At 32.5% G+C, this 14577-nt stretch overlaps 1 protein-coding gene across 1 annotated transcript; it reads left to right on the top strand.

The window, feature by feature from the left end:
• Nucleotides 1-8720: 8720 nt before the first annotated feature.
• On the top strand, nt 8721-11920 carry LOC103956683 (auxin transporter-like protein 3). The gene is made up of 8 exons (XM_009368703.3): nt 8721-8993; nt 9134-9319; nt 9544-9656; nt 9739-9922; nt 10048-10145; nt 10261-10468; nt 10563-10820; nt 11500-11920. Exons 1-8 carry the CDS (start codon nt 8835-8837, stop codon nt 11692-11694), a joined length of 1401 nt encoding a protein of 466 aa, XP_009366978.1. The 5' UTR covers nt 8721-8834; the 3' UTR covers nt 11695-11920.
• The last annotated feature ends 2657 nt before the right edge of the window (nt 11921-14577 follow it).

Below are 14577 nucleotides of genomic sequence, written 5' to 3'. Positions count from 1 at the left end.
AAGCATTAGGCCTGATAATTCCTGACACGACCCGATAATCCGACGTGATACGATACGAAATTAACAGGTGTTCGGGTCGACACGATAACGAATCGGGTCGTTATCGGGTAACTTGATAAGCACCTGTTAAGATAACGGGTTGATTCGGGTATACACGTGGGTAATACGATATACGATAAGCAGAATATTATTTTTATAATTTTATAACCCTAAAAAAATACTGTAATAATTATATATATTAATTTAACAATTTTATACCCCTAAAAACTATAATATATATATATATATATATATATTAAATTAACTATAATAATTATACCCCCAAAATATTAACTATCTATAATAATTATATATATATATATATATATTAAATTTTGAATTAAATTTTATAAAAACTATAATAATTATTAATTAATATGCATCCATTGATTTGATTCCATAATTGATAATTCCATTCCATTCCCTGCAGTGCTGCCCTTTTTGAAGAAAAAGAGAGGGAAAATGAAAATGATAAGAAAAGTTGAAAAAGAAACAAAAAAGAGAGGGAATTAGGGAAAGATGGGTAGGCACCATAGGCTGCCGGAGGGAAAAGTGAAAATTATAAGAAAAGTTGAAAAGGAAACAAAAAAGAGAGGGAAAAATGAAAATTAATAGAAGTGGTGAGAATTTTGTTTTTTTTTTTTAAGTTATTAACTTTTTATCACACATATAACATATCTCACTATTTTTATAATGACTCACGTGATGTACTACTCAGTGTACTAATCAATTATACGTACAAAATAAATAGATTTAAATCTACTTAATAAATAAATAAATATATATATATATATATATATATATAGACACACACCATTGAACTTGATGAGATACGAATTCTCCGAAACTAATTTCAACGATCCCAACCGTCAAACTTGTTTGTATATGCTTCGAGATCACATCAGCAAAAAATCACAAAAAACAAACATTCAGAGATCAAGTAACGGGACAAAGCTTTTCGACGGTGATAAACAAAAAATCACGATTTAACGGTTATTTTAACTTCGATTTTGATGATTTTTTACAGTTACACTCTTTGACCCTATATGAATACAATGAATGAATTCGATTTTCAATTTAAAATATTTACACAAGTGAATACCACAAAATCTTATGTTATACTTAATGAAAGCATAAATAAACTCTAAGTGGTAGTCAATCTATCGTTTTGATATGATACGAATTATCTGAAACTAGTTTCAACGATCCCAACCATCAAACTTGTTTGTATACGCTTGGAGATCACATCAGCAAAAAATCACAAAAAACAAACATTCAGAGATCAAGTAACGGGACAAAGCTTTTCGACGGTTATAAATGAAAAATCACGATTTAACGGTTATTTTAACTCCGATTTTGATGATTTTTTACAACTACACTCCTTGACCTATATGAATACAATGAATGAATTCAATCTTCAATTTAAAATATTTACACAAGTGGATACCACAAAATCTTATATTATACTTAATGAATATAAATAAACTCTAAGTGTTAGTCAATCTATCGTTTTGATGGGATACAAATTATCTGAAACTAATTTCAACGATCCTAACCGTCAAACTTGTTTGTATATGCTTCGAGATCACATCAGCAAAAAATCACAAAAAATAAACATTCAGAGATCAAGTAACGAGACAAAGCTTTTCGACGGTTATAAATGAAAAATCACGATTTAACGGTTATTTTAACTCCAATTTTGATGATTTTTACAACTACACTCATTGACCCTATATGAATACAATTAATGAATTCGATCTTCAATTTAAAATATTTACACAAGTGGATACCACAAAATCTTATATTATACTTAATGAAAGTATAAATAAACTCTAAGTATTAGTCAATCTATCGTTTTGATGGGATACAAATTCTCCGAAACTAATTTCAACGATCCTAACCGTTAAACTTGTTTGTATATGCTTCGAGATCACATCAGCAAAAAAATCGCAAAAAACAAACATTCAGAGATCAAGTAACAGCACAAAACTTTTCCACGGTTATAAACGAAAAATCACGATTTAACGGTTATTTTAACTCCGATTTTGATGATTTTTTACAGCTACACTCCTTGACCCTATATGAATATCATGAATAAACTCAATCTTCAATTTAAAATATTTACACTAGTGGATACAACAAAATCTTATGATATACTTAATGAAAGTATAAATAAACTCTAAGTGTTAGTGAATCTATTGTTTTGATAGGATATGCATTCTATGAAACTAGTTTCGACGATCCAACCGTCAAATATGTTTGTATATGCTTCGAGATCGCATACGCCAAAAATTTCAAAAAACAAACATTCAGAGATCAAGTAAAGGGTCAAAAGTTTTCGACAGTTATCAATGAAAAATCACGATTTAACGGTTATTTTAACTCCGATTTTGATGATTTTTTACAGCTACACTCCTTGACCCTATATGAATATCATGAATGAACTTCATCTTCAATTTAAAATATTTACACTAATGGATACCACAAAATCTTATATTATACTTAATAAAAGTATGAATAAACTTTAAGTGTTAGTGAATTTATCATTTTGATGGGATATGCATTCTACGAAACTAATTTCAACGATCCAACCGTCAAACATGTTTGTATATACTTCGAGATCACATACACCAAAAATTGCAAAAAATAAACATTCAGAGATCAAGTAACGGGGCAAAAGTTTTCGACGGTTATCATTGAAAAATCACGATTTAACGGTTATTTTAACTCTGATTTTGATGATTTTTTACATCCACACTCCTTGACCCTATGTGAATACAATGAATGAACTCGATCTTCAATTTAAAATATTTACACTAGTGGATACTACAAAATCTTATGTTGTACTTAATGAAAGTATGAATAAACTCTTAAGTGTTAGTGAATCTATCATTTTGATGGGATACGCATTCTATGAAATTGATTTCAACAATCCAACCATCAAACTTGTTTGTATATGCTTCAAGATCATATATGGTAAAAATTGCAAAAAGGAAACATTCAGAGATCAAGTAAAGGGACAAAACCTTTCGACGGTTATCAATGAAAAATCACGATTTAACGGTTATTTTAACTCCGATTTTGATGATTTTTTTACAGCTACACTCCTTGACCCTATACGAATACAATAATTGAACTCGATCTTCAATTTAAAATATTTACACAAGTGGATACCACAAAATCTTATGTTATACTTAATGAAAGTATGAATAAACTCTTAAGTGTTAGTGAATCTATTGTTTTGATGGGATACGCATTCTATGAAACTAGTATCAACGATCTAACCATCAAACATGTTTGTATATACTTCGAGATTGCATACGCCAAAAATTTCAAAAAACAAACATTCAGAGATCAAGTAATGGACAAAACTTTTCGACGGTTATCAACGAAAAATCACGATTTAACGGTTATTTTAACTCTGATTTTGATGATTTTTTTACAGCTACACTCCTTACCTATATGAATACAATAGATGAATTTGATCTTCAATTTAAAATATTTACCCTAGTAGATACCACAAAATCTTATGTTATACTTAATGAAAGTATAAATAAACTCCAAGTGTTAGTGAATCTATCGTTTTGATGGGATACGTATTCTATGAAAATAATTTCAATGATCCATCCGTCAAACTTGTTTGTATATGCTTCAAGATCGCATACACCAAAAATCGCAAAAAACAAACATTCAGAGATGAATTTGATATTCAACTTAAAATATTTACACTAATGGATACTACAAAATCTTATGTCATGATGATCGAAGAAAATTGAGGATTTTGTAAAAGGAATAACATGCAAGCTTTGAGTTCCATTGACAATGTTTAAACTTTTGAGAAAGGCTTCACAACCTTTAAAACAAAAACTCTTTCATTTTGCATATCATTGCACATTTAATATTTTGTAATAAATTAGTAGTGTATGGATGTTTGTTTATTAGGCTTTTATTTTCAAGTGTAGATGACAAATGTGTTTTAATGTTTTGAAGTAATATTTATGTGGCAATGTGTGGTATATGCAAATTTAAGAAAAAAAAAACATTTTTCTTAACGGGTCATAACGGGTCAGGTCACTTTACCCGCCTGACCTGTTAAGGACCCGTTAAGATAACGGTTGTGACACGACACGACATGTTAAAATAACAGGTGTTACACGAAAATGACACGAACACGACAGACACAATCCGTTTGCCAGGTCTAGTAAGCATGATGGCTTGGTGTAATGGTTCACGAAAATGTTACGTGGAAAGTATCACCAGCTGATGTTGACATAGCACCCAATAATTTCTCCATGTGCTACTGGTAGTCGACCGGTCCTTTGACTTATAATTTGTAGTAATTCATTTATATATAAATAGCCAATTAAAGAAAAACAAAAATATACATAAGAGAAATCAGATATAAAAGAGTAAAGCAAAAATGGTGACACAAAGATATAGAAGAAATGCATTTACTTTTAAAAGTTTATTTTCGTTTAGTTTTTTTCATTTCTTCCCTTTCATCCCATTACCCTTCATTACACTTTGTTCATCTCAAGCTCAAACAATGAAAAGCAAAAATAGAAAACAAAATGATTATCAAATAGACCCTAATATTAAGATTTCCATGTTTTTTACGAGGTCAATAAGAAATACAAACCCTTGACAACAACTTAATATGAGTCTGTCAAAGCTAATCACAATATGATGCACCAAAATCCCATTTTTTATTTTTTTAACAAATGATAATATTAGTGGATTAAATTTTAAGCTGTTAGGGAAGAATATGTGGAGATCGAATCCGTATCATAGTACATAGACATCATTGGTTTCCTCCAATAAAGCATCATCTTCAAAAAATATTCTCATATTTGAGTACAAGCTAAACCCTCAAAAGACATTTGCAAGCTTAACTGAGAATATGACAACAAAATTTAAAGAAGAAAGATATGAAATATATGATCTTAAAAATAGAACATGGGAAGTGATTTTCCCACTCTCTCTCTATCAGCTTCATTCCTTATCTTGTTTCTAGCCACAAAACTAAATCAACCAACTGCGTTGATTGGCAGAAATGGATTTGGATCCCATCCGTATCCAAATTGTGAGAATCCTAAGGATTCTCATATCTTAACCATTCATTGTACATCATGCTGTTAGAAATCATTTGAATTTTATTATATAAAATTAAATACAAATATTACCTAACGGAAACTGACCGCACGATATACGATGAACGGTTAAGATGTGAGGATCCCTAGGAACCCCATAAAGAGGATCTGGAGAGGATCCTTATCAGACATAAACAAGTAAAAGAGTACAGGATGAAAAAATGGAGTACGAAAATCATTAAATGATTAATAAGATTTATTGTTGTATGATATTTTTCACATACCTAGTAAAGTCCAACATAGTGCGCTGGACGAGGAAAAGAACTCCAAATAACATTTTTCAAAAGGAGTAGGATTCTCTCTCCTCCCAATCCCCTCCCCTCCCCTCCCCTCCCCTTCTAATCCCATTCCCTCCCCTCCTCTTCCCTCCTCTCTTCTCCTCTCCTCTCCTCTCCTCTCTCACTTTTCTCTTTTTTTATCTCTCTATAAAAATAAGTTAACACAAAATGTTAACGTAACTTAATTATGACCGTTCGAATAAGAAGAGAATAAAGAGAAAGAGAATCCTATTTCTTTTCAAAATTTGCCACCGCTAAAACAGTGAATTTAGAAGACACTTTACCAATTAATCTCATGATTTAGAAGCCGAATCAATGGCCCAAAGAACCCTTTAACGACCTAATCTTTTTGTATAAAAGGAGAAAAGGTGTTTTTAGATCTCTTTTTATAAAGCCAGTTGGCACACGTGTGGTGCTAATCATGTTTAGCACCAAGCCCACCTCAAAGCAATCATTCACTCCATTTCTTAGGCTCCCCCACGTAACACAAACTCGCACTCAAATCACAGACAAACTGCTTCTTCAAAACTTTCATTTCTTCCGTCTTCCACTCCCAAATATTAAGAAATAAAAGGACTAGCATGAAATGAGTTTAGTGTTACATGACGTTTCAATTTAATAATAATGCATTATTATGTTTAAATTTTTTCTCACAAGATACTGCGCGATTACGTCAGAATAATACAATACCAATGAACTCGTTCTATATATAAGTTGATCTCATTAAAAATTTTAACAGATGATAGAGATTTTATTATGCTTTATCTCACTTTTTCGCTATAATTATCATCATCATCCATCCATCAGTATGCTGTAACCACCAATCGATACATCTTCCAAACCTGGGCCACCGCCGCTCGTGCAAATGCATGCTAGGAATGGCCCATCAACAGCTTTTTCATGTCCAGATGACAAGTTTAAGGTGAAATTTGGTAGAAAAGTAGAATACATATGTTACATGGTGGGTACGTATCTATATCACAACCAATGGATCTTCGCCAACACAATGAGATAAAAATATCTTATAACGGAAATTGTGTGAGTGGTGCATGAGTAATTACCTATACTTATTAGTAGACCTGACAATTTGTTACATAATCTGTTAAATCCAATTTGAAACGATACGAAAATAACGGATTTCAGGTCAACATGTTAACTAATTGTATCGTTATCGGGTCACACATTAATAAAGGATTATTAATATTTTCTTGACAGGTCTATCTGCGAGCAACCTATTTCAACCCAATAAGAAAAAAAGTTAATTTGATAATTTTAAACTACTAAAAGACCTTACTACAATAGCTATCTATAGTACATAAGTGAGATTAAAAACTTGTACAGCACATACAAAATATTGAAGCAATTTGTAAATACCAAAGTACATTAAAAAAGTCATAATAATTACTTTACAAGTGTGAAAAATGATAATTACTTTACAAGTGTGAAAAATGTGAAAAAAAATATACAAATGTTTGTGATCACATCGTTTACGCTTTGACAATAGGTACATTGTTGTTTAAATTTTTTAAAACCCTCAATCCCTCATGAACAATATATTTAGGGGAGTTCAAAATAAATAAAAATTTATAATAATTAATGTAAGACTGTGAAAAACGTGAAAAAAATATACAAACGCTTGTGATTACATTTTCTACACTTAGACGATGGTTACATCGTCGTTTAGATTTTAAAACCCTCCAAACCCTCATTAATAGTGTTTATTGTTTGAATGCAAAATTATTAAAAATTAATGCAAAAGTGTGAAAAATGTAAAAAGATAAAAAAAAAAAAAAATATACAACTCTTGTAATGACAAGCTTTACAACTTTCATGAAGAGACAAACGCTGAAATTCAACACCACAATCCATAATCCATAAACCCTTGATTTTAGAGTTGATCTCTTTACAATAGTTGTAGAGCTTGTTATTATGAGCATTTGTATATATTTTTTTTTTTTTTTTATATCTTTTACACTTCTACATTAATTAAAAACTATTAAAAAAAACCTTACTACAATAATAGTCATAGGATTTAATCTCACCTACCATTGGATTCTTTGATCTCACTTACGTTTTTAGTATTACATTTTTTATTTGATTATTTATCAATTTAATATAATTTTTTTTAACTGGTAACGGGTTGGGTTATATTGCCCATTCATTTTAACAAGTGTTAGACGACACGATCCGTTAAGATATCAGGTATGTCATGAAAACAACACGAACACGAGAAACACACACGAATGCTAGGTCTACTTATTAGCTACTTGAGGTAGAATGTTTTGTTGTGCTTAGAAAGGGTGTGCTATCAACACACCTATTTTTACTTCACACACAACTTCTCAATTTTTGACTGTCAGATCCAATGAATTGAATAAGATCAATAGCCAAAATTAACAAAGGTATGTGGGAGGTAAAAATAAGTGTGTGAATAACACTGTCCACTTAGAAGCTTACCCATTAATAGCAATTTATAAGTAAATATTACCAGGTTCTACATCTGAAGATTTAAAAGTATCATAGTAATTTGTGATACTTGATTATTGGGTTACGTTATGTATATAAAAACTTAGAACATATTTTATTGAAAGTGTTCAAGTAACAAATTGAGAGTATTAATAACGCTGATTAAACTGCAATAGTTAAAGAGTTTTAACAACTCATTTTTTTATGCACTAACATGTATATACATATATGCAATCACAGTCCTCTAGGGCTTAGTGACACACCCCGACTCGGATTGTCCGCTAGGACTCCGAATCGAGCTGTGCTGGCCGACACCTAGAAGGTGACGAAGCCATAAATATGTGATAATGTAACTATGAATAAATTTAAACCTAAAAGTGCCTCAAGATACGAGTGCTCGGTATCACGTGTACAATCGTGCCAATGTAGATTGCTGCGGGAGAACAGTTACTTTCCATCGTCCTGGATTGCCTAAAGTTACATTTGTGGGCAAGCAGAGTGGGGTGAGGCATGGCGTTATTTCTGCTGTGAGGGCTAAAAAGTTGTTAAAGAAAGATGGGACTTTGAGGCATTTTTAGGTTTAAATTTATTCATAGTTTACACATTATCACATATTTATGGCTTCATCACCTTCCAGGTGTTGGCCAGCATAGCTCGATTTGGAGTCTTAGCTGACAATCCGGATCGGAGTGTGTCACTTAGGGTGATGATCTAGCTATCACCACTTGGGTGACTCAATTATTGATCACAAATTTACATCTACAAAAAGCAAAGGGTGTTGTAAGCTAAAGCTTAAGGAGAGTGGAAAGAGTGAAAAGGACTCCCTCTATTTATTTTTAGACTACTCATCCACTCATCCATTGCTTCTTCCTCCCACACCAACACCACCAAAACTATAACAATGGCTTCCGAGAAGGTTGAGACTGTTATAGCCGGAAACTACGTCGAAATGGAAAGGGAAGAGAGTGATGCCCAGACAAGTGCTAAGAGCAAGCTATCAACATTTCTTTGGCATGGTGGCTCAGCATATGATGCATGGTTTAGCTGCGCTTCTAACCAGGCACGCACAAATCTAATCTTAATTACAAAAATACTTATATATATATATATCATTGTATTAATGTAACTATGCAACTTGATGTATGTAGCTAATTATCTTCATTTGGTTTTAATGGAATTAATATTTAATATATATTGCAGGTTGCTCAAGTGCTTCTCACACTGCCATACTCATTTTCCCAACTGGGTTTGTTATCTGGAATACTATTTCAGCTTTTTTATGGATTGATGGGAAGCTGGACTGCTTACCTCATCAGTTTACTATATGTCGAGTACAGAACTAGAAAGGAGAGAGAAAAGGTGGATTTTAGGAACCATGTAATTCAGGTATGTATAATCTATAATTTTTTTATTCTCTATCCTATCAATCTTGCTGCCATGAAATGTTGAGGGTTTTGTTGTACAGTTAATGTTCATAATCCATTTTCTTTTATATCACATAATTTCAATTCGGGATTCATGTGTAAGCCCTTGATAACATTCCACTTCAGATTTCAAAGAAAAATACTTCAAACGCAAAACGTCAATACTGTTTGGTAATTAATTTGCAGTGGTTTGAAGTTCTTGATGGGCTCTTGGGAAAACACTGGAGGAATGTAGGCCTCTTTTTCAACTGCACTTTTCTTCTCTTTGGATCTGTAATTCAGTTAATTGCCTGTGCAAGGTAAGTATTCATAACTACATAGATATTATGAATTACATAAAAGTTGGTATTGGTTTGTCTGATGCTTTTGTTTTAATCCCAGTAACATCTACTACATAAACGACAATCTCGACAAGAGAACTTGGACTTACATCTTTGGAGCTTGCTGTGCTACAACTGTCTTCATCCCCTCATTCCATAATTACAGAATTTGGTCATTTTTGGGCCTTATTATGACTACTTACACTGCTTGGTATCTCACCATCGCTTCGCTTATCCATGGGCAGGTATTTTAATTATATAAATATATACAGTATGAATTCATTATATAATTAATTTAAATCAGCAAAAATCTTAGAAGTTCTTTTTGCAGTCAACCCTAATTATAATTAATTTCTATGTGTCCACAAAGGTTGAGGGAGTGAAGCACTCTGGTCCAAGCACAATGGTTCTCTACTTCACTGGGGCTACCAACATTCTCTACACATTTGGTGGACATGCGGTTACAGTGTGAGCATTTGTAAATAATTATAATGAATAAATAAGCAGTAATGATAATAACCTGGGTTTTAATTAATTAATTTGATTAACAAGGATTAATTAATGTGGTGTGGTATATATATAGGGAAATTATGCATGCAATGTGGAAGCCACAGAAGTTCAAGTTAATATACTTGATGGCAACACTGTATGTGCTGACCTTAACCCTACCATCTGCGTCTGCTGTATACTGGGCTTTCGGGGACAATCTCTTGACTCATTCCAATGCCCTAGCCATGCTTCCAAAGACTAGGTTTAGAGACACTGCAGTAGTCCTAATGCTCATTCATCAGGTAATTAATTAACACGGTTTCTTAATCACATCTAATTATTTCTAAATATTAATTGTTGAATTACATATATAATTGGATTAATTTGTGCATGCAGTTTATCACATTTGGATTTGCTTGCACTCCCTTGTACTTTGTGTGGGAGAAATTCATTCAAATGCATGAGACCAAGAGCATGGTGAAGAGGGCACTGGCGAGGCTCCCAGTGGTGATCCCGATATGGTTCCTTGCCATCATATTCCCATTCTTTGGGCCCATCAACTCAACTGTTGGATCTCTTCTTGTCAGCTTTACTGTCTACATAATTCCTGCTTTAGCTCACATGGTCACCTTTGCTTCTGCATCTGCTAGAGAGGTTAGTCTTCCTTTTCTCTTTGCATGGGGTCGAATCATTGCTAAGGATAATGGTCGAATATATCTTAAATATATCTTACATAATCATTGCTAACGATAATGCTCAAATATATCTGAAATATATCCCACATGTTATGTTATTAAACTATCATTTTTTACTGTATATTCATATAAGAACATACTTAATTCATAATTTAGATTGATAATTGAGTGACATGACATACTAATCCTTTATGTTGCGATATATAGAAATATAAGTTTGAATAATTGCTAAGCAGAGTAACGTTCTCATACCATGTATCAAACATGTAATTGTAAATTTAGCCCATTCAAAGAATATGAGTTACGTATTCTAATTTGTTTAATGAATGCCGTACATTTGCATCAAAAAAAAAAAAAAAAGAATAATCAAATTAATAAGTACTTTTGTTTGATAATCTGATATATTCATTGTTGTTTTTCATTTCGTTAAATGAAAATATTAATTGGCATATGATATAATAATTGCTAAAGACGGTAACCACCTCATGCCAAATACATTAACTCAAACCAAAATCTATACAATTCATGGTTTGAACTGACAGTCTGATAACATAACTCAAACCGTGTTAAGAAGATATGAACGGACATATGAGTGCAGGTATATTGACTAGTTGTTGTTTTTTATGGCACACATGCAGAATGCTGTGGAGAAACCACCATCATTCTTAGGAGGCTGGGCAGGATCATACACCATGAACATCTTTGTGGTGGTATGGGTTTTGATAGTGGGATTTGGGTTTGGAGGATGGGCAAGCATGCTCAACTTCATAAACCAAGTTAATACATTTGGTCTATTCACAAAGTGCTACCAATGCCCCCCTCACAAAGCTTGAGTAGTAGAGTCCCCTTCCAAAAGTTTTTAACAATTTTAAGATACATATGTAAGTGTGTGTAAAGAGATTGGCATTTGCAACCCTTTCTTTTCTTTCTTTTTTTCCTTACTTGATTTGTATTATTATTATTTTTATATATTTTAGCTATTTTGTAAGACCTATTGCTGATGGCTTTTTCAGAAAAGGTGTGATGGCAATTATCATGGCCACCCTTATACGGACCCTACAGTTGTACCCTTATGTGTTGATTAATTAATCTTCTTTTAATTAACAAATGCAAACCCCCCTGGTTTTTCTCTTGTGGCCGGGACCTAATTTATCAATTATAGTTCTATAATCCCATTGACATATCTCTATATCTACTTAATTAAGGTTTAAATTCTCTAGGAATGATTGTAATACTTTGCTTTTTGCCGATAGTTGAAGTAATCATTCTTCCACGAAATATTATTATTGCATATCATTTTTAACAAAACTTTATTAAGTCAATTTTCTTTTGCAGCACATAGCACTAAGTGATTTGAAAAATGAATGATTAGATTTTGTATATGAGAATGAACATTGTAGTCGGACTTATTATTAAGTCATAAATCATATCTTACGTGGTCATAACTTGAATATCTTACAGTAAGTTCAGACCAAGTATACGCTTTACCTTCAACTATGTAGCACCACATCCGCAACTTTCAACCCTTGAAGAACATATATATACATATACAGATATACATATACAGATATATATATATATATATATATATAGATATATATAGTTAGTAAGACTTGGATTTTTGGCATGCATGCCGGCCACATCAACCTCAATAGGCGAGATAGCTAGCTGTGTGTTGATTGGGTGCTTAGAAGGCCCCATGTGTCAGCAATAAGGTACAACTCTTGGACTTTGCACGAGAGAGGATCGATCCTCTTATGATCTGAGGATTCTCTAATCACATTTATTTATCTTATATCATGCTGTTAGTTTTTGTCAGATACTTATTATATTTAATTTTAAATAAAAAAATTTATAATGATTTTTATTCGTATAATATACGATGAACGGATGTGATTAGAGGATCTTTAGAATCCTCACAAAGAAAATCCAACGAGGATCCTCTTGGACTTTGCATTGCGTGAGAAACAGTAGCATGCTGCTGCTAAAGTTAAAAGTTTATGGTATTTTCTCGTATCAATTATAATTAAAGAAAATTGCTATTAAAAATTCGTTTACATGTGCATATGAATATCAGCCGTTAATAAAAGTAAGTATCACAGCTCGTCCATGATTAATAGATGCTCATATGCAAGTAACACAACTCTTGATTTGATGTGTTCTTTATGTACGTTCCTTACCCCCAAATATGCATTTGTACACGCCTTAAACGACAAGCAAAATAAGTTTGAGAACTTCAATCACCCAGTACTTGGCAGAACTAGACCAGTTGAACTTAAATTATTGGCATGACACATGTGAAAGAGAGAGGAGGATAAAAAATAGTTTGCCGATCAAGCCCGAATCACATGTTCATACCAAGACTAAAAAAGAATCTAATTAGCCCATCAAAACACATTGGTCAAGCTGGTTTTTTGAGTCTCGACCAACCAATTCAAGAAAATTTTGTACGCCCTGTAGACCCATTTGAGTACATATTACAAACAATCTATCCATAGCATGGTCGAGAAGTTTTATATGTAATTGTAACACTGTTATATGATGTTTAAATTAAAATCATAGCACTTATAATTGATTAATCTGATTTATAATATTTTAGGGTAAAACATGCGGTGGACCGTGACTGTAACAGAAAATCTCTTGAAAAAAACCTAGTGGGAGACGGGATGAGAGTCAAGAGGGGAAAAAGGGGGAAATTTCTAGGGTTAGGGCCCACTCTGGTACAATTAATCCACTTGGATAATTGGATTTGTTTTGCAAATTTCAGCTGGGTTGTAGTTAATTGGCTAACTAGTTGGATAAAGGAGGGGAGGGAAATTTCAATTAAGGTAGATTTTCAAGAGAAACTAGGGTTTTTTCTTTCCATAAGGCTCATGATGTTGTTTGTCTTAATGAGGTAGTGTCTCGGAAGGTTTTTTTTATAACATTATGTTAGGAGAGGTGAGTGTGAAGAGCTAATCCACAATGAGAAGATCAAGAGACGGGGGATTTACCCAAGGTGGGTGAGTTGGGGGGTAACGCGAGCTGTTGTTTGCTACCGTATATTGGATGTTTTGCTATTCAGAGGGATCGTTCTAACCGGGGATTAACTAGGGGTGCTAAACACTTTAAACTGACTCAAAGAAATAAAACTAACCTTTAAAACACTTAACTCACTTAAAAAAAAACTCAAAACAAGTTCACAAGACTCAAAATAGGCTAAAAACACTCAAAACTGCCTAAAAACACAAACTTGAATAAAAATTGGTTCTACCTTGACTCAAAACTCTTAAAAACACAATCTAAGACATATTTGAACCAATTAGACACTCTAAGACAATTGGGGATTTGGTTTTGGACGAAAATCAAACAAACAAAACAATAATGTAAACTAGGCAGATTTGGACGAATTTGAGAGTGTTTGTGACTCCAAATACTTAAAAACACAAAATAAGACAGATTATAATGACTAAGACTTAACAAAATATGGGGGAATTGTGTTTGGACGAAATTAAATTAAATGGACAGATTGTAATGAAAACAGATTGTAAAACAATTTGAGATAAACCAATGGATGATGGAATGGCTAAGGGGTTCTTCTCCACACATGAAATAAATGCAACATAAATCAATTTCCAGTTATCAATTCAATAAGTTATGAACCTCGACACTCCAAGTTAATTAGATCCGCTTATTAACCTTCAGATTTCCCTAGAATCATTGAATTGGATGAATAT

Source organism: the organism of the source record quoted next, unplaced genomic scaffold, assembly GCF_019419815.1.
Source record: "Pyrus x bretschneideri cultivar Hongxiangsu unplaced genomic scaffold, Pyrus_bretschneideri_v1 Contig2, whole genome shotgun sequence".
Taxonomy (NCBI): Eukaryota; Viridiplantae; Streptophyta; class Magnoliopsida; order Rosales; family Rosaceae; genus Pyrus; species Pyrus x bretschneideri.
This window is presented reverse-complemented; position numbering and strand designations above follow the sequence as displayed.